Genomic DNA, 20537 nt, shown 5'->3' on the forward strand with positions numbered 1-20537 from the left:
AGAAGATATGGAATGTGAATACTTTGTTTATCATGGGATTGGTTAGATGGAAAGTAGTTGTTGATTATTCAAAGTTATCTCTGTACAAGCAACATGGAATATAAAATCTCTAATAAAGTAATAAAAAAATAGACACACTTTTGTTTTATTTAATGTGAATGGAGAGATAGTGATTCTACAGGTCAATGTGGTCTATGATTTGTCTTTTTTAAACTGCGGTCTAGAGGGCTTATTATAATAATTTAAAATATATAAAATAAGTTAGCCTCCACGGATGCATCCGAGAGGCTTCGTATCTGGTAAGATGTACACGAAGGAAGTTTGTTCTGTTATTGACTTTATGCAGACAAGCTTTTTGTCATAAATTGAAATCTTTAGAAGAGCTCTTGTATATCATTATGAGAAAGATTGATATTTTATTCTTTTCTTTCTTCCTCTTCTTGTTGATCAGATTCTCAAGTTATGGCTATGCAGCTATAACCAGAGCAAGCCCTTTGTCAATAGGACAAACTCTAAGCTCTCCTGACGGATCTTACGAGTTTGGGTTCTTCAGTCCTAACAATACTCGGAATCAGTATGTTGGAGTCTGGTTCAAGAACATCACTCCTCAGGTCGTTGTCTGGGTGGGTAACAGAGACAAGCCAGTCACAAAAACACCGGCGAATCTCACTCTCAGCACCAATGGGAGCCTTGTCTTGCTCCAGGGAGAAGAACAAGATCTTGTCTGGTCCATAGGAGAAACTTTCTCATCTAACGAACTCCGCGGCGAGCTTTTAGACAATGGCAATTTCGTCCTGGTCGATGCAGTTTCCGGAAGAATCTTATGGCAAAGCTTTGAGCATCTCGGTGATACTATGCTACCTCAATCATCTGTGATGTATAATGTTCCTAATAACAACAAACGTGTGTTGTCTTCCTGGAAAAGCCCCACAGATCCTTCATCTGGAGAGTTCATAGCTGAGCTTACCACACAGCTACCTCCACAAGGCTTTATAATGAGAGGAACAATACCCTACTGGAGAGGCGGTCCATGGGCGAGGGAAAGGTTCACCGGCACACCGGAGATGGATGACTCACATGTAAGCCAGTTCAGCGTTTCTCAAGACGCGTCAGCCGGGACAGGCTTTTTGACTTATTCATTACAAAGAAACTCTAACTTGTCGTACACTACGCTGACACCAGAGGGATCGTTGAAGATTCGTTGGCACGATGGCTCTGGTTGGGTTACTGACTTTGAGGCACCAGTAAGCTCGTGTGATGTTTACAATACATGTGGGCCTTATGGGCTTTGTGTGAGATCTAATCCTCCAAAGTGTGAATGCTTGAAAGGGTTTATACCAAGATCAGACGAGGAGTGGAATAGAAGGAACTGGACTGGTGGTTGTGTGAGAAGAACAGACTTGTCTTGTCGTGTGAACTCTTCTGTAACAACAACAACACAAGGCAATGGTGCAGACGTCTTCGACGTTGTTGCAAATGTAAAGCCTCCGGATTTTTATGAGTATCTAAGCTTGATCAATGCTGAGGAGTGTAGCCAGCGTTGTCGTGGAAACTGTTCTTGCATGGCGTTTTCCTTCGTTGATCAGATTGGTTGCTTGGTGTGGTACCGTGAGCTTGTCGATGTGATGCAGTTTTCTGCTGGAGGAGAAGTTCTTTCAATCCGTCTTGCAAGTTCTGAGTTGGGTAGGAAATGAAACAGAGCATAAGTATTTGCTTCTTTGTACTTCATGTTCTTGCTTCTTTACTCTTCGGGTGAATCTTTCAGGTGGAAGCAATCGAACCAAGATTATTGTGGCTAGCGCTGTCAGCGTTTGTGTTTTCATGATCATGGTTTTAGCCTCTTACTGGTTCTGGCGGAGGAGACACAAAGCAAAACAAAATGGTGAGACTCTGTGATGCTTAGTTGCCTTCTTTCTCTGTTTTTTTTTTAGTACTGACACTTGGATGTTTCACATAGACTCAACTACTACAACCATGGAGACTTCAGAAGATGCATGGAAGGAAGAATTGAAACAACAAGATGTATACTTCTTTGACATGCAAACAATACTAGCAATCACTGATAACTTCAGCATCGAAAAGAAGCTTGGTCAAGGTGGGTTTGGTCCAGTTTATAAGGTAAGATTTAACTTTCTTTCCTCTGCTAATATCCAAATTGCACATGATCATCCTTTTTCACTTGACTGATTATCTCTGACTTTGCTTAAAGGGAAAGCTGCAAGATGGGAAGGAAATAGCTATAAAACGGCTTTCTAGCAGTTCCGGACAGGGCAAACAGGAGTTCATGAATGAGATAGTACTCATCTCTAAGCTCCAACATAGAAACTTGGTTCGGCTTATGGGATGCTGCATCGAAGGAGAGGAAAAGCTTTTGATTTATGAGTTCTTGGTGAACAAAAGCCTCAACACCTTTATCTTTGGTCTGTCCCTTTGCATCTTTCCTATTCTTTTCATCATATTATGCTCTTTTGCTCACTCACATTTTCATTTAATTTGGCTAGATTCGACGAAAAAGCTTGAGCTTGATTGGCCCAAGCGGTTCGAAATCATTCAAGGTATTGCTTGTGGACTTCTCTATCTTCACCGTGACTCATGTCTCAGGGTTGTGCACCGTGATTTGAAGGTCAGCAACATCCTTTTGGATGAGGAAATGAACCCAAAAATATCAGATTTTGGATTAGCTCGGATGTTTCAAGGAACACAACACCAAGCCAACACTCGCAGGGTTGTTGGAACTCTGTACGTATCTGCCTCCCCTACACATCTATAACAAAGCCTTTACTTATATAATTGTTTGGTACATGAACAGGGGATACATGTCTCCAGAGTATGCATGGACAGGAATGTTCTCTGAGAAATCAGACATCTATGCGTTTGGAGTTCTTCTACTGGAAATCATAACGGGAAAGAGGATCTCGAGCTTCACCATTGGAGAGGAAGGCAAGAGTCTACTCGAATATGTAAGTCAAACTACGTTCTCTATGCTTCTTGATATTACATTATTGGCTTTAAATGTTTCAAGAGTCTTATATGCTTCTGTGTGTTCATCAAATTGTTAAGACATGGGATTGTTGGAGAGAGAGTGGTGGAGCGGATCTACTGGATCAAGATATATCCAGTTCAGGTTCTGATAGTGAAGTAGCGAGATGTGTTCAGATTGGTTTGCTATGTATTCAACAGCAAGCGTTGGATAGACCCAACATTGCACAAGTCATGTCAATGCTTACTACAGAAATGGATCTTCCGGAACCAAAACAACCGGTTTTCGCATTACAGATTCAAGAGAGTGATTCAGATTCCAAGACTATGTATTCTGTGAATGAGATAACACAAACAGCTATATTTGGTCGATAAAAATGCATAGTATTTTGCAAATGAAAATTGTTGTAAAGGTATTTGATGTTAATATAAACTGAGAATGTGTTGAATCTGAGAGTTTTGACTCTTGTGTTTTGACACAAAATTGACTTATGGTTAGACTTGGCGGAAATGGGTTGTCTCAACGCCTCATTAAAGGATTGATGATTGATGCTGAAACTTTAATGCACCTGAGAGTACGAAAATACTTTGACAAAGTCAAGTATTGCGAACTATGATGTGGTCAACTTTGGGTGTCCTAAGTAGGACAAGACTCATTAGTTTATATGTTTATAGATGAAACTAAAGTAGAATTGTTCTCTCACTTCTTTGATGAGCTCACCAAAACAATCTTTTTGTTCATTCATTGAAATCTCAAGATGAGTATTGTTGTAAGGTTTCTCTTGACAACAACCTTGTTCTTGAACTGTGGCTATGCAGCTATAACCACATCAAGTCCTTTGTCAGTATGGCAAACTCTGAGCTCTCCTATGGATCATGTGATACTATGATGCCACCCACATCTCTCATGTATGCTTACTCCTCACAACGAGAACCGTGTGTTAACTTCCTGAAAAAGTGAGACGGATCCATCACCTGAAGATTTTGTATCTGAGATTACTACCCTCTTAAGGCCTTTTATGAAAAGGCTCGTCACCGTATATGGTACATCTGGACCTTTTGGTTTGTGTGTGAGGTCCCATACTCCAACGTACTAATGTTCTCTTCTCTGTTGAAGAAAACAAATATTCTAAGGAGCCAAGTGTTTTCTCATGAGTTTTGTTACCTAATTTGATTCTTCAACGTGGGTTGCCACCTGGTATTCAGAATTGTGAGGTGAGTACTTATGTAAAATTGGATTTTGACCAGACCACACAAAGAAGAAACTAGTCAACGGATTTGTCTTCTTCTTCTAACGGATTTCATGTTCATCAGTGGCAGAAGATAGATAAGCAATCAGGATGATTGGCTGCACAAAATGCAGAGGAAATCTTTGTCCAATTCGTACACCAAATGAGTAGGTCCATTGTCGTATATGTAAGAGATGAGGATAAAAAATGTTGTGGCACTAGTTAACTGATCAGTTTATGTTAATTTGCAAAAACTTGTCATTTTATGTAAGAGTAAAATTGATACTTAGGAGGTTGTGGACCCAAGTCTGTAATTTCACAAACCCAAAATCACAACATATATTATTAGTTTTGTCACAAACGTGATTCGATCATGTTATCTTTAGGCTTTGTCTTTGATATTTTTCAGTTGAGTTAAAAGACATTTGGTTTTAAGAAATTTTTTTTTGTTATAGCCAACTTTAATCCTCACAACTTCTACTATACCAAGTTACCAACTTATAACCAAAACTTGTAATAGCCGTCTTTTTTAGGACCATCGTCTCCCGGAGTTACAGGCCGCCATTAGCCGAACAAGTGTTACCATAAGCATATTTGTGTGCCACCAACCGCACATGGCCTCCAAATCTTACTCATAACACTACAAGTTTTGAGTAACAAAAATACACATTTTTTTAATTCTCATATGATGATCCATCACTCTCACTTCTCTCTCTCCGTATAATTGAAGTGTGGTAGATGGGAGATAGCACTCTATCTCTACACAAACCTCACATGCTTCTTTATCACTTGATACCATGTGCTTCCCCTTTTCCATATATACTTCCAAGATTACATGCATTCATAGAAAAACAATTCCTTAAATTCAGTTTCATTTTTCTAACCAAATCTCTTAGCTTGGATCTTAACGTATGTCTTATTTAGGAGCATTGCCATTTCTGCAATAAAGTTGCAAGGGTGTAAGATCAAGGTAAGAAAATGCTTTGTTTGATCATTTAATTCCTTAAATAATTTGAGGTTAGTACCATTTGATTGAGAGAACTATTATACCAAAAGTGCAGAACATTGCAGCTTCTAAGAAGAATCTTTAATCTAAATATTAAAGAGTTAAAAAGATAACTTTTTAAGATACCCACTAAATAAAAAAAAAAACTCTTTTTGTTTTCATTTCACCAAATTAAAAAGAAAGAATAACAAAAGAAGAAAATAAAGGAAGAAAAAAAGAAATATTCTAAAGCTATATTAATATTCTTGTAGTTGAATTTGGAGGTCACATGGGATTGGGATTAGTGGGAAGAGAACTAACAAAAACACCTTTGTAAAACAATATACACTCGAGAAAGAAAGAAAAAATTCACAAAACTATTAAAATATACCACTTAGCATGCTGCGGAATCTGTTCATAGATAACTTCTTCACAAGCTTCTTAGCATCTGAACCTTCAGTTTCTGCTAGCTTCTCTATGCTTTTCAAGTACCCTGAACTCGCAATCTTTCTCCTCGCGCTGTTACAGCTCGTTAAAGACATCAATATAGATATCAAGAACTTCGTGCTACCCGAATCGCTGCTGGCATTTCTCCCATCGTCATGGTCTAGCAGCTTGAGAATGTAGCCAATGTTAAAGTCGTCTTGCGCAAACTTCTTCCTGTTCTTCGGAACCGAGATCAAACAGTATAACGCCACGCTCGCCATCTCTCTTACATCAAATGATTTAGCGTCAAGAAACTTAACTAACTCGGGCATAAAGCCAGCGTCTCCCATTATCCTCTTAACCTCTTCTGGTAAGCTACAGAGCCTAGACGTAACCTTCAAGGCTGATTCTTGAACAGAGATCTCCCCATTGCTTAAAAGATACAACAAATGATCCAAGAACTTGCAGCTCATCAACGCATTCAAACAACCGGGTGACCCGAAACATAAGTTATCAATTGCCCTTAACGCTATCTCCTTAGATTTAGAAGAAGACAACGGATTGGGATCTGATAACACACTCACTAGCTCCTGGATTCCTCCTTGTCTAACCAAGACTTCACGCGTCTGCTCATCTTTAGCACACATACTTAGCAAAAGATCAATAGAATTTACCTGAACAATCTCTTCCTTTGACCCAATAAGCTTAACGAAAGTGGTCATCGTATCGTCTTCTTCAATCATATACCTCTTGATCTCTTCAACACCGACGAGATTCCTCAACACTCCACACGAGCTAGCGATCAGCTCGCCGCTAAACTCGCCGCAAGAACAGATCTTTAGCAGTGCAGAGACGCCTCCATGAGCAGAGACGGACCAAGCGTTCTCTGAATTCTCAGTTAATTTCATCAAACACTTGGCGGACGCTTCTCTACCAACAGAGCTCCCGTTCTCAAGAACCCTAACCAAAGGCCCAATCACACCCGACCGAACCAACACACCCTTGTAAGAACCAAACCCACAAATAAAAAACAAAGCTTTAACAGATTCCTCCTGAACCCCAATCTCAGAATCAAGAAACCCGACAAGGAGATTAACCAAATCGTTTCCTTCAATCACAATCTTGACGTATCTATCATCCTCCTCCATGGCTTCGTTAAGCTTCACCAAAGCTTGCCTCTTCATCTCCAGATCTCCGACCTTCATCCTCGTCATCAAATCCCTAACGTAGAACCTCACGTCCTCCTTACACGCGCCGCCACCGGGCTTGGACACCACGATCGCGAAGCCGCGGCTGAGGATCCCGGCGGAGTAGATCCGGGAGAGGCTCCTCGCGTGGCGGTCGAAGCTCGCGGCCATCACGTCCAAATCGCTCTGCATCAGGAGCTTCCCGCTGTACGTGACGTTCACGCAGCGCGTGGCGAGGTCGTAGCAGTCGGTTAGAGAGGTTAGGACGGCGGAGATTAGGGAGGAGAGAGACGGGTCGTGTCCGGAGGAGTCGAGGTTGGAGAGGGCGGCGAGGCCGGAGTAGAGGTCGTCGAGTTTGGCTCTGATGAGCTGCCATTTGACGGTGAAGGATTTGATTGAGTGAGAGAGTGAGATCAGTGAGGATATCGCTTCGATTGCTTTGTCGATGCTGGTTCTTGATTCGTCACTTGTTTCTTCACCCATCTTCAGATTCTTCTTCTTGTTGTTGTTGTTCGAATTAGTCTTAAGTGGTTTTAAAGCAAAAACCCATATCGAAAGGAGATCTCTATTGAGAAGATGACGAATTTGATTCCTACCACAAGGACAACGATGGAAAAGACGGAGACTTTCGCAGGTAATCTCGTTGGGTTATCGGCTATGGTTAGTGGGTTTGACGAGAGAGAGAGAGAGAAATAGTTTGGCTATTTGACGGGCTGGCCTTCTCTTTGGTGGGGTTGGAGGCAGTAGTGACATGTCGAAGAAGAAGATGAAGGGGAGGGTAAAATGGTCATTTTGTTTTCCTTTGGAAGGAGGTGGACGAAAAAGGTTTTATTATTCTTTAGCTTTGTTTAATTACATTTTTTCCATTTATGAAAAAAATATATATATTAGACAAAAATTCCGCTAAACTATCTGTAATTATTATGAATTTCCTTTTCCTCTTTGTTTTGTTTTCGGAAGAAGAGAAACTTGAGAATCACTCATCGCTCATATGAAATGAACATCTGTAATCTATTATATAGTTTTTTTTATTTTTTGTAATATGAGTTTGAAGCTTGACCCTAAAGGACCATTCAATATTTGCACGAGCACACGAGAAACCCGGAAGTGGAAATGGTTATGGGCGGTGAAGCTGGTAGACTATCTGTACAACTTATTACTAATTTTTTGTCATTATCTAAATTTCACTTTTTTGCAGCAGGCATTATCTTAGTTAACTGGTTTGGTTTAGGCATGGTGTTCGGTTATAACGGGTAATCTGGTTAGGTTTATTTTGTTTTACGTCAATTTATTTTTGGTTCAAAATCTGGAATACAATGATAAAAATAATTATTTTATAAAAAATATGTAAATCATTATAAATTGGTGTGGTTCGATTCCATCTTTATTTTATAACTAGTTTACTATTTCTGTTCGATTTTTAAACTAATTATTCACTGAGCTATTAACCATTATGGATAGTGCAAAATTCATAACAAACCAAAATCGACAGCTGACAATTTTGGTTCAGCTTACAAAAATAAGATTGGTTTGGAATTGTTGGCCAGTTTGAGAGCAGAGTTTATGAAAACAACAGTAAGAAGAATAAAAGTATACAAGTATGTGTCAGATAATCTATTTTGCATTCAACTTTCTTAAGTAAATTTAAGATTTAAACTTTCTTACATTCCTCGAAAATAGAATTTAAAACTATTTAGATAGAACTGCAAAAGAAAATTCGAACAGAATTTTTATATTGGTTATTATATATCGATCTGGTTTACAAAATTATATATTATTTGAATAATAAAATTATCTTTTGAAGTAAAAAAATAAAGAGTAAATTTGAGATTTGTTATGAGGACAACGATCACCAATCCTTTGGATATCATCTTTAACAATTCCATGTATATTCTCCATTGCATAAATCAAAGGTTTTTCCTCCGTATTTGTATAACTTTAATCCAAACCATACAAAAAGTATTACCTTTCTATTAACTATCGATCTAACATTAAAAAAAAAACTATCGACTAACAGAAGTTTCCTTATATGTATAAGAAACAAATGCAGATAAAGTCATTCAAGTCCACTTGCTACGAAGCGGATGTAGTAAACTAATGATATATAGGGCATATATGAATGTTGACTAAGGAATAAAGATAAACAATGCATTTTTAATATTTTAAAGAAATTTTATCATTTATAAGAAATTATTTTTCCTTTCAATTCCTTCTTATTTAATTTATTAATTTAGAGTCATATTTTTATTTACTATTAAATGTTACTCAGTTTGAGAGCAGAGTTTATGAAAACAACAGTAAGAAGAATAAAAGTATATAAGTATGTGTCAGATCATATATTTTGCATTCAACTTTCTTAAGTAAATTTAAGATTTAAACTTTCCTACATTCCTTGAAAATAGAATGTAAAATTATTTAGATAGAATCAAAAAATTCTTTTCAAACAAAATTTTTTATATCTATATTATTAAAACTAAAGTACATTTTGGTACTGTTTGAAAACATGGATAACATTATAAATGTGAATTGTTTGAAAACTTAGATAGCAGTATAAAAAAGAAGTAGAATGCACTCTTTCATAATTTCATTAATATAATTACATTAATTATCTTTCTTTATTTCATTCAGTTTAATAATTTTATTAATTATATTATATTAACAGTACATCACATCATTAATTATATTACCAAAATAATAATAGTGTAAATTTTTATTTATTAGTTAATCAGCATTAACTTTGTGCCAGTTATAAAATAAAAAAATGTTGCCAAAAATTTTCGGTTTAGTTTGTTACTAAACCTTTTTATCTTAGTTTCAATTGGTGAAAACTTACGTAGACAAAAACATAATTCAAAAACATATTTTGTGAATAAAATAATAACTTAAATCAAATAATAAAAAATGTATTACATTTATTGTCACTTAATTTTTCACTCCATATAATTATTTTACTAAATAAAAAATTCTTTATTTAACTTAATTTAGCCAAACACATAAAAATAGTCATTTATTAGTTTATAAAACCAGTTAGGCATAAACATTGACTACTCCATTTAGGTACATTTGTCTTTTCGGGTATCGTTTTTTTTAAATTAGATCCTTCTTAAATATTATAAATTTACGTATGGGTTTTGAGTTGGGTTTTTTTGGGTCTGGATAAGTTTTTTGATGTATATGAACCTAAAATATCTAAGTAAGAAATGTATCTGAAACGAGTTCAGATATTTTATACCAAAAATAACCATATTACTCGATTTGGTCTATGTTTTTGAATACAGTTAGTTATATTAGAGACATATATAAAATATATGACACTAATTATGAAAAACGAATATCAATGTATAAAAATGTAAAAACCAATATCCGCGAATATGTTGGTCAATCTCTAGTTGGTTATTATATTTCGATAAGATTATCTATTATTTGAGTAATAAAATTACCTTTTGAAAAAAAAGAGAGAGTAGATTTGAGATTTGTTAATGAGGAGAATGATCACCAATCCTTTGGATATAATCGTCATCTTTAACAATTCCATGTGTATTCTCCATTGCATAAATCAAAGGTTTTACTTCCATATTTGTATAACTTTAATCCAAACCATACAAAAACTATAACCTTTCTATACTATCGATCTAACATTAAAAAAAAAACTATCGAACTAACAGGAGTTTCCTTATATGTATAAGAAGGAAATGCAGATAAAGTCATTCAACACCACTTGCTACGAAGCGGATGTAGTAAACTAATGATACATAGCATATGAATGTTAGACTAAAAAACGAAGAAAATAATGCATTTCTAATATTTCTAAAAAAAGTTACCATTTATAATGAATATTCTTTTTATCATTTTTTAAAACTAATCTATTAATTTAGTGTCTTATTATCTGCTATATAATGTTATCATTAATTTTTAGATTTATTCATTTTACTAGAATATTAGCAGACAAGTAGGACTTACATAAACAAAACACGCGTTACTTAATATTTATGTTTTATGGTCGGCAAATTCTTAAAACTAAACCGAAATTAATTTAATCAAACCAAACAGAATCTGTTATCTAATACAATAGATCACAATAACATAATTTAACAAAAGACATATTCATATTGTATAAATACGAGAAAATTTAAATCATAGTGATATAAAGGACATGTTATCGAATCCCTTACATTGTTATTTAAGCCAAACCAAAACTAAAATAATTAACCCTAAACCAAATCTAATATCATAGATAACCGAACGGTTTTAACATATTTTTAAACCCAAAACTAAAATCCAGAACCAAACTGAAATCCAAAAATACAATCTAGAAACCAACTAAAACATCTAAACATATTAGTGAACAAACAAAAATAATTTCGCGTTTTCAAAACCCAGACACTATCCTAGTTTTTTTTATTGTGGAGAAATATAGAACAAATTTATTACCAGTTAGATCCATAATGTTTTCATAAATTATTATAGATTTTCATAATGTCAATGATAATGTTGACCACCGTTATATTTCTTAAAATTATGTGTACATGTAATTCATATGCCATTAAATAACTCACAAAAATATTTTTGTATATTTTTCTAGGAAAATGTTGAAATGATAAATTTCTGATTGTTTTATTAATTGGTATACCGTAAATACATTTTTTTGTTCATGAGATCAATGATCGTTTAGCTAAGATTTCATTTTGCTGTGTCCTGTGTGTGGGTGGGGGCTACGTTGATCATCCGAAAGCAGTTTATTCATTATACCCAAGATAATATAACTTACAAATATGTATATATATAGTATAACTTACCAAAATAAATATAATATATATAGTATACGAAATGTTTCGATTTTTGTTATAATAAATAGAGATCCGATTATATGGATTTTACATCTATATTATTAAAACTATATCTATATTATTAAAACTGTAAACATTTTGGTACGGTTTAGAAACATAAATATCAATATAAATGAGAATTATCTGGAAACATATATACTGTTTTTTTAGTAATTTTATTAATATAATTATATTAATTATATTTCTATATTTTACTCAGTTTAACAATTTTATTAATTATATTACTTTAACAATTTTTCAAATCATTAATTATATTACAATAATAATAACAATATAGATTTTTATTTATTAATTAATATATTAACTTTATGCCAATTATAAAATCAAAAATGTAAAAAAAAATTGAGTTTTGTATACGGTTAAACATTCGATTTAGTTTATTTTACTAAAACTTTTTTTAATTTTAATTATAATCGGTGGAAAATTGCGTAGACAAAAATATAATTCAAAGACATGTATTCATGAATAAAATAATAACTTAAATCAAAATAATAAAATATATTACATTTATTGTCACTTAATTTTTCACTCCATATAATTATTTTACTAAATAAAAAATTCTTTATGTTTTACTGATTTTATTAAAACATATAGAAATAGTCATTTTTATTTGTTTATACAACTAGTTAGGTCCGAACATTGGCTATTTATCTATGTACAAGTTATTTTTTCGGGTATTATTTTTTTTAAAATTGGATCCTCCTTGAATATTATAAATTTATGTGTGAATTTTGAATTGAATCATTCTGAGTCCGAATGAGTTCAGGAACCTAAAAATATCTAAATAACAAATGTATATTAAACGAGTTTGGATATTTGTACTAAAAATAGTCATATTACTGGATTTGGTCTATATCTTTTGAATAAAATTAATTATATTATGACACATCTAAAATATATAATACTAATACTCGCGCGGAAACGCAGATCAGTTTTTAGTATCCTTTTTATAACACGGATTTCACATATTGTTTAAGTGTGAGACGCCTTAAACACTCTTTTTGGGAGAAACTAATAAGAAAAGGAAATCAAATTAAGAATAAGGCAATTTGTAATTTTGTATGTACTTATCTCAAATGCGTGACGAAGATGTCTTTTAATATAATTAGAAACTTTAGACCTTTTACCTATAATCTCTTTAAATACGGATTAGATTATTAATTATATATTAACTTGTTCAAAAGGTAGAGGGTATTTTCACAGAATACACTACCAAATATATATAATTGGATAAGATGTACAAGCTTTTTCATTCATCTACTTTGGTATTAAAATATGGGATGTACGTGATTTAGGGGTATCTCCTATAATTCCCAAACAATGGCCTTATGAAATAGGTATATGCATAACAGTTGACTCAATACGTATGAATATTAAAGGAAGCAAGTGATGGTCCGTGATGAAACATGAAGAGCCAAAAACTGTCAAATTAAATGCAAAGCAAATGGCCTGGCTACCTCTCACATGATGACATGAATCAAAAGTTACATCGTATCTGATATAGGAGTATTAATTTCTCCTTGTAGTTAAGACTTTCAAATTTGATTTTATTGTTCAACCGCACTTTTTTCTTTGGAAAAACTTAAAGTTTAACCGTATAATGTGTTTATGTATTATTTTATTTGTATTTTGTACTGATCAACCCCGATCATAAATATCCACCCATAGAAGGTATGAGGCCTCCATATTTTAGATATCAGTTCAGTTTAGTTCGGGTATTTTGGGGTTTCAGTAGTTTAGGCAGGGGTTAGAGGATCCATTTATTATCTAATTTTTTTTTTTGGGTTCGGTTTAGTTCAAATAGTAAAATTAGAAATTGGAAATTATCCAAAAAATTTTGGTTTTTATTTGGTATTGGTTCCGGTTTGATTATTTTGAATAATTCAGGTAATCCGGATAAATTGTCGGCTATTCTGGATAAATTATCGAATAATTAGAATGATTTGGATAAAATATCGGATAATTCAAATTATTTTGAATATTTTAAATAAAAATATCAGGATAACTCGAATTATTTTGAATAATTTATATATATATGTACATATATATATTTGATTATTTTATAAGTATATATAATTAATATTTTTATATATTCACGTATTTGTTTGGTTCATGGTTTGGATCCAGTTATTTTAGATATATAAATATGGATACTATTTAGATATATATGAAAATTTTGATCTAGTTCTAGTTTTGGGTATTTTGGTTTGGTCTCGATTCCAGTCTTTTGTTTTGTTTTATTTTTTTCCTCTTGAAGGAATACTTTGGCTACAATTACTACTATTGATGTTCATCACATAAATTTTTGGTTGACTTTTTGAAGTTTCCTATCAGTTTAGCCATTCGACGGAAATTTAATGCGACTAATAGATTAAACCACACCTAGTATAGAAGCATTGAAATTTTGAACATATCCCTTTCCAAAAAAAAAAAAATAAAATAAATTGAACATTTCCGATTTGTTTTAAAAAAATTGAACATTTCCGATTTAGGTGTCTTTTTGTAGTTATTTTTTAAGCCACGTCAAATATTTATCAAGACATGCGAAGTTACATGAATCAAAAAGATAAAAGCTAATTTTTAGATTTTTGGAGAACTATCTAATTTTTATCTTACTATATTAATTATTAAGATATATTTAACTGCATGATGTAAGTTTCTTTTTGAAATTAAATTATGATGTAGGTTGTGTTATATCTATATTTCCCTTTGTTCTTTGATAACTTCGTTTTTAGCTGAAACTTAAGTTAACCAAATTTTCTTAGAGTTAGAAACACACGTATATACTTTATCAAAAAGAGCACACCCGTATATAAGGTGAATATGTATTACAAAATAAGAGCATTAAAGATTACCAAAATAAAAATAAAAATAGAAGCACTGAAGTGCCTATGCAGGGTTATGGATTAATGTAAGTTTAGATGTTTTCTCGTTTCAATACACATGCATGTTGTAAAATTTATAATATATTTGATGAAGACATTTATAATATATTTGAGGAAGACATTTATAATATATTATTGTACACCCAAATTTGATGAAGAAAAGATACTAAGGCTTCGAATATTTGTAAACTGCACGACACTCGTAATTAATAGTAACAAATTTTTTTTTACATATGCATATATGTTTATATGTTTTTTGTTATTATTAAGATCATATTGTAAGTATTCCTCCGTTGTTTCATATATCATCATTTGGATCTAGTTGAACTTTTTACATGATAGATTGTGCAATTCTATCCGTGAATAAAAAAAGTATTTAGTATAGAAACCAAAAGTTAGGTGTGGAAATACAAAAAAAAAAAAAAACAAGCAAAGAAAGTGACTATGACATCGACGTTTGAGTAGTTGAGAAGGGAGATTTCATATGTGCAAACGCATTATAACATATTCCTTAGTTTTCACGAAAAATATAATAATCAAAATGCCAATTTATTATTTATTAATAAAAATATTATAGTTTAGAAAAGAAACAAAAATGGTTACATAAATCAAAGTTTATTGGTCATCTATTTATAGTAGATCGAAACCAATATTATATTAAACTTATACTGTGTTTGTCCCATATAGACTGTTTTGAATTATAATCTATCTTTTGATAAAAAATATATGAAAATGTTAAATTTAAATGCCTCATAATGAAACAAAAACTATAGAGTTTTTTGGCATTTTTCATTGTTGCTCTTGTATATATTCCAGTTTAAGATTGTCTTTCAGAATAAAACAAAGAAAAAATAATGATAATGATAATGATAATGAAAACCATTGGTAGGAAAACAAGTACAGGACGAAATATCCATTTTGTGAAAGTAGAATTTGATTGTTTTTTTTTCTTCAAAATATCTCTATATATGCTATAATCTTTTTCGAAATCTATATGCTATAATTGCGATTATATATGTTCCCAAGCTTTTTTGATATTATACCTTAAGGGAATCACTGATCCCAATACTCCCGAAACTAGACCAATACATGATTGTGAGTCAGAATAAAAAAAAAAAGAACAAGCAATTATTAATAAACTCGTGAAAGAAAAGTGATATTAACTTGAGATCGCTTGACGAAGACATGTTGTAATTTAGTGTCACGACATCACATGTGAGTCATCTTGGCTCCAAACTAAGCTGATAGGGTTGATAATAACAAAAGGGGAGAAGTCTTGTCTTAAGCTTCAACTAACCATTTTTGAATAAATATGCACTCGTAGTCACTTCTCATATATCCAAGCAAATATAATGTGTTCATATCAAAAATAAAAAGTTATAATCTGCATTATTTTGTGTCAGTGTGAACTGAGTTTTCATTAATAATGAATGAATGATCTCATCTTGTTATTCGTTGTCAACAAAAATACATTATGAAAAGGGTTCGCAGATTCAAAGATAAGTCAGATCAGAACCTACATATATATAACCACAGGAATGTAATATATGGTATCAAGACTCAACAACCAGCTCGAGTAGAGGCGGGCACTTTACCCGATATCCGAAGTCGCACCCGAACCCGATCCGAAAAATCCGAACCTAAATCTGAATCGAAATAGCAAAATATCCGAATGGGTATTAAATTAGGAGAGATTGGATATCCGAACGGGTAATATCCGAACCCGAATGGATATACGAAGATAACCGAACATATGTACAATTAATCTTATATTTCTAGTTTACATCTCTCATTTTATATAAAATATTTATATTGATACTACACATACTTTAAGTTTATATGATATACATACAATTACGGAGAAAATGATTTGCTATTAACTTAAAATGCATGTCAAACTTTTTATTTCAAGAATTAACAAAAAGCTACATCCAAAATTTAAAAACAATAACCAAATTAGTATCTTTTTAGTTTGAAAATGTTGTACAAATCTATTAACCATTCAATCTATTAAAAATAAAAAAATTAGTTAAGTGAAAGTTATATATTTAAATAAAAGAAATTTGAGAAATGATTTTTTTTTTTAAATCTAAATATCTGAATCCGATCCAAAATAACCGAATCCGAACTAAAAAAACCCAAACCCGACCCGAAGTATAGAAATACTCGAACGGGTTCTACACCTCTATACCAAAATACCCGAAAATTCAAAATATCTGATTCGAACCCGAACGGGTATACGAATGCCTATCCCTATGAGAAATTAAAGAGCGTGAACAAAACAAAGAAATAAATAACCTCTGAAATTTTGTGATTTCATCCAAATGCAAACATGCCTGTATGACGGTCTCATCTTTTGTAGATGTGAAATTCATAAGACTTTCAACAAATAAGCTATTATAAGCTAATTACTATGATAGTGAAAATAATAATAACAAACATCCAACCAATATAACATATTTATGTTGTTTTAACAATCTGAATTCAAAAGCCCAAAACTGTACCAACTATACAGTCTCCGTTAAGTGAACCTGCAATCTGATTGGATTCTCATGGTCTAGCCTATTATGTTTTCTTGGCCTATATAGAAAATGACCTTTGGATATTGAGACTTTTGATAGGGTTTGTTGTATAATCCATACGAAACTGCGTCTTCAAATTTTTGCTTCCACCATAGAACTTCACGTTTCCAATTATACGAATTCAAAATGTAGTTAGTTGAATATATATTTATTGTAGTAATTATTGATACAAATATATTTAAGTTTAGCCATAATTATTCCTATGTATATTCTAAATCTATATAATATAATTTACAAAATATTTTACGTATAATTAAATTTAAAAATTGTTTGAAAGTTTTAATTTTTGGCTTATCTATGATTAATTTTTATTTTAATAGTTTAGTTAAATAAAAATACAAATATTGTCTACCTGTCAAATCAAAAGAATTAGTTTTAAATTTCACATATGAGCAATACGTAATAGATAACCATTTCACTAAGTTCTCTTTTAACATGTAGTAGATGCGTAATACAATTTTATATGATTTTTAAATATTTATACAAATAAAGAATTTCCAAATCCTTTACAAATAATTTTATACTTCTTATAATATTTTATAAGTTATATATTAATTTATAATTATTTATAAATGATTTATAAACTCTTGTAAATAGTTTAAAGTTTTATAAAATTATTTGGTAAGCCATGTTAAATATTTATAAAAAATTTTATTTTTTATAAATGATATATAAAGCATTTATGGACTCTTAAAAGCATTACTGGATTGTTTAAATATGAAATCATGATATAGGTTTCTATAAATTGTTTTTCGTTCATTATTTACATAGTTTATAAATATTAGAAGAATTGATCGAATATTATTACTCTTTCTATATTTAAAAATTAATTATCATAAATCATTATTCGGAGTATCATTCAAATTATTTGGCAAGTGATATTAAGATCATCTTCAATGAAAAACTTCATATTTTTCTCCAAACTTACTCCATTTGTACTCCATTATAGAGTGAAAAATAGAATGTGTATGAGCATTTATTACTTCAAATTCCATTTTTAATCAGAAAAGTTAGATTAAGGTTGGAAATGTTCTAATTGATTCTAGACATACGTTTTACTTTTAAATCTAATTAAAGTAAATAAAATTTAAAAATTATCGACTAATTTATTATAACTAGGTGGTTGCTCGCGATTTTGCAGGGTATAAATATTTTATGAAAATTATATATTATGTTTATAATTTTATAACTTTGAATAATAATCATAACTATTAAAAATAACCTTTTTATTTTAAATAGTTTGAAAATCAAAGTCTTGATATTGTATAATCTTAGAAGATAATTGAGATATAGTGTTAATTCTATAAATTTTATTATAAGTTTCCAAAACTTTTTTTTATGGCATAATTTTTGATTAATAAAAAACAAAGATTAATGAACAAGAAGTTCTTTTATAACACATTCTATTTTGCATTATTTTTTCTACCACTTTATTTTATTTATAAGTAAAATAATTACAAATAATTCATTAACAGTTACAGTACTACATAAAACACATGTATTTCGGCAAGCATATAAAACATTAAGTAAGTAAATGTATAAATTAACAGAGAATATAACCAATAATACAACAAACAAATTTTACTATTCTTCACTGATGTTATATATATATATATATATATATATATATATATATAACTTATATTTTTCCTATTACAAAATAAGCATGTCAATTTTATCATAATCAAAACAATATCTATAGAGTCTTAACTCCAGGCATGTATTAAAATATTGTTTCTGCTTTTCAATTTATATTTTAATAAACTTTTTCATTGACTAATATTATTTAAACGAATTTACCATAGAATTTTATATAATCAAAGCTATAAGAATTATATTAATAGAGTATATCAACTTTAGTCTTTTATTAGTTTAATGTCACAATATTTCAGTTTTATATTATCATAAATATTTTTATTTATTAATATTATTTTAAAATACTTACTATATATTTTTTTGTTTTTAAATATATAACTACATTAATCATTTCTGAAAGTAATAACTCAACTATACAATCAATATTTGTCACTGAAAAATGACTGAATGTTTTAAAAATTGTATATTTGACCGTTTTGCAATCATTGGTCACATTTTAGAGAAAACAAAATATAGTGAGTATAAAAATATTATTAGGTTTAGGTTAAATAGTTTTCTGTAATCTATAATTTATTGTATCCACTATTAATATAAATATGTTAAAATCATATATATAATTATTTCTATCATACCATTGTATTTATATGTATATTTTAAATTTTTAGAATGTAATCTATGATATTTAATTGTTTCTATAAACAAATTATGTTAATTCTTCTAACTTTAAAATGTTTAATTGTTTGTATGGTAATATAGATTATATTTAGTAGTTCTAGGATTAGTTTCATTTTTAAAACTTTAATTAAATAAATAAAAATTCAAATACCAACAACCAATCAAATTAAGAAAATTAATTATAAACTTTACCTATGAATGACACCTAAGAAAAATTTATTTAAATGACTTCTCAATTAATATATAGTAGGATTATGTTATAATTAATATTTTTATTTATTAATATTATTTTAAAATAATTACCATATATTTTCTGTTTTTAAATATACAAATACTTTAATCATTTCTGAAAGTAATAACTGAACTATACAATCAACATTTGTGACTGAAAAATGACTGAAGTTTTTTTTAAAATTGTATGTTTGACTGTTCTGCATTCATTGGACACTTTTATAATATATATATATAGTGAGTATAAAAAATATTATTAGGTTTAGGTTAATTAGTTTTTTGTAATCTATAATTAATTGTATCCCCTTACTTTTAAAAAAATTGTATGTTTGACTGTTCTGCATTCATTACACACACGATCTACAAGCATCATATATATCATTCATACTAGGTGTTTTGTCCGCGATGCGGGCTTAAACATTTTCATAAATTTTTGAAAAGTTATTTGTACACTATATTCATTACTAAAATAAATTTTAAAATAACTCAATATTATAATTTTAATTATATAATTAAGATCATTTATTTGATTAACATTTAATTATATAATTTATGTTTTTAACGTTTTACTAAAATACTTTTTCAGATAATAATACAATATATGTATATATAGAAATTATCTTTTTAATTATATTTTTAGATTTTGGATAATTCAATATTCTATTTTTAATTATATAATTAAGAATTTTATTTAATTAATATTTAGTTATATAATTTATGTTTTTAACTTTTTACTTAAAGAATTTTTCAGATAACAATACAATATATATATATATATAAGTTATCTATTTTCTAAATTATATTTTCAGATTTTGGATAATTCTTATTATTCTTAATATTAATCAATTATCTAATCAAAATCAATTAAAATTTCGTTTTTATTTTTTTAATTTATTTATACTTTTTATTCATTAA

General features: G+C 30.3%; 2 protein-coding genes across 5 annotated transcripts; one reads left to right on the plus strand and one right to left on the minus strand.

Moving 5' to 3' along the window:
* The first annotated feature begins 182 nt into the window (after positions 1–182).
* On the plus strand, positions 183–4660 carry LOC106421151 (G-type lectin S-receptor-like serine/threonine-protein kinase At1g61370). 4 transcript variants are annotated; one of them, XM_048739808.1, is made up of 8 exons: positions 183–299; positions 452–1683; positions 1766–1882; positions 1958–2118; positions 2210–2420; positions 2502–2739; positions 2810–2960; positions 3061–3435. In XM_048739808.1, the coding sequence occupies exons 2-8, from the start codon at positions 855–857 to the stop codon at positions 3352–3354; spliced, it is 2001 nt and encodes a 666-aa protein (XP_048595765.1). In that variant the 5' UTR covers positions 183–299; positions 452–854; the 3' UTR covers positions 3355–3435. The 4 variants fall into 4 exon arrangements, with proteins under 4 accessions (XP_048595765.1, XP_013717485.2, XP_048595767.1 ...); XM_048739810.1 differs by lacking the exon at positions 183–299 and adding an exon at positions 4061–4660 and having other exon boundaries at positions 303–1683; positions 3061–3298; XM_013862031.3 differs by having other exon boundaries at positions 289–1683.
* Positions 4661–5435: 775 nt separating this feature from the next.
* LOC106421451 (vacuolar protein 8) lies at positions 5436–7561 on the minus strand. Its single transcript, XM_013862327.3, has one exon. It carries the CDS (start codon positions 7287–7289, stop codon positions 5574–5576), a length of 1716 nt encoding a protein of 571 aa, XP_013717781.1. The 5' UTR covers positions 7290–7561; the 3' UTR covers positions 5436–5573.
* Between the last annotated feature and the right edge of the window lie 12976 nt (positions 7562–20537).

Source organism: Brassica napus, chromosome A9 (assembly GCF_020379485.1).
Source record: "Brassica napus cultivar Da-Ae chromosome A9, Da-Ae, whole genome shotgun sequence".
Lineage (NCBI taxonomy): Eukaryota > Viridiplantae > Streptophyta > Magnoliopsida > Brassicales > Brassicaceae > Brassica > Brassica napus.

Excerpts from the sequence above, each read along its gene's own strand:
- LOC106421151 (XM_048739810.1), top strand. The coding sequence starts at position 399 with ATGAGAAAGATTGATATTTTATTCTTTTCTTTCTTCCTCTTCTTGTTG. Across the intron at positions 1,883-1,957 it reads ACACAAAGCAAAACAAAATG|ACTCAACTACTACAACCATG; the intron begins GTGAGACTCTGT and ends TGTTTCACATAG. Across the intron at positions 3,299-4,060 it reads TCAAGAGAGTGATTCAGATT|TACTCCAACGTACTAATGTT; the intron begins CCAAGACTATGT and ends TGTGAGGTCCCA.
- LOC106421451 (XM_013862327.3), bottom strand. The coding sequence starts at position 7,289 with ATGGGTGAAGAAACAAGTGACGAATCAAGAACCAGCATCGACAAAGCA.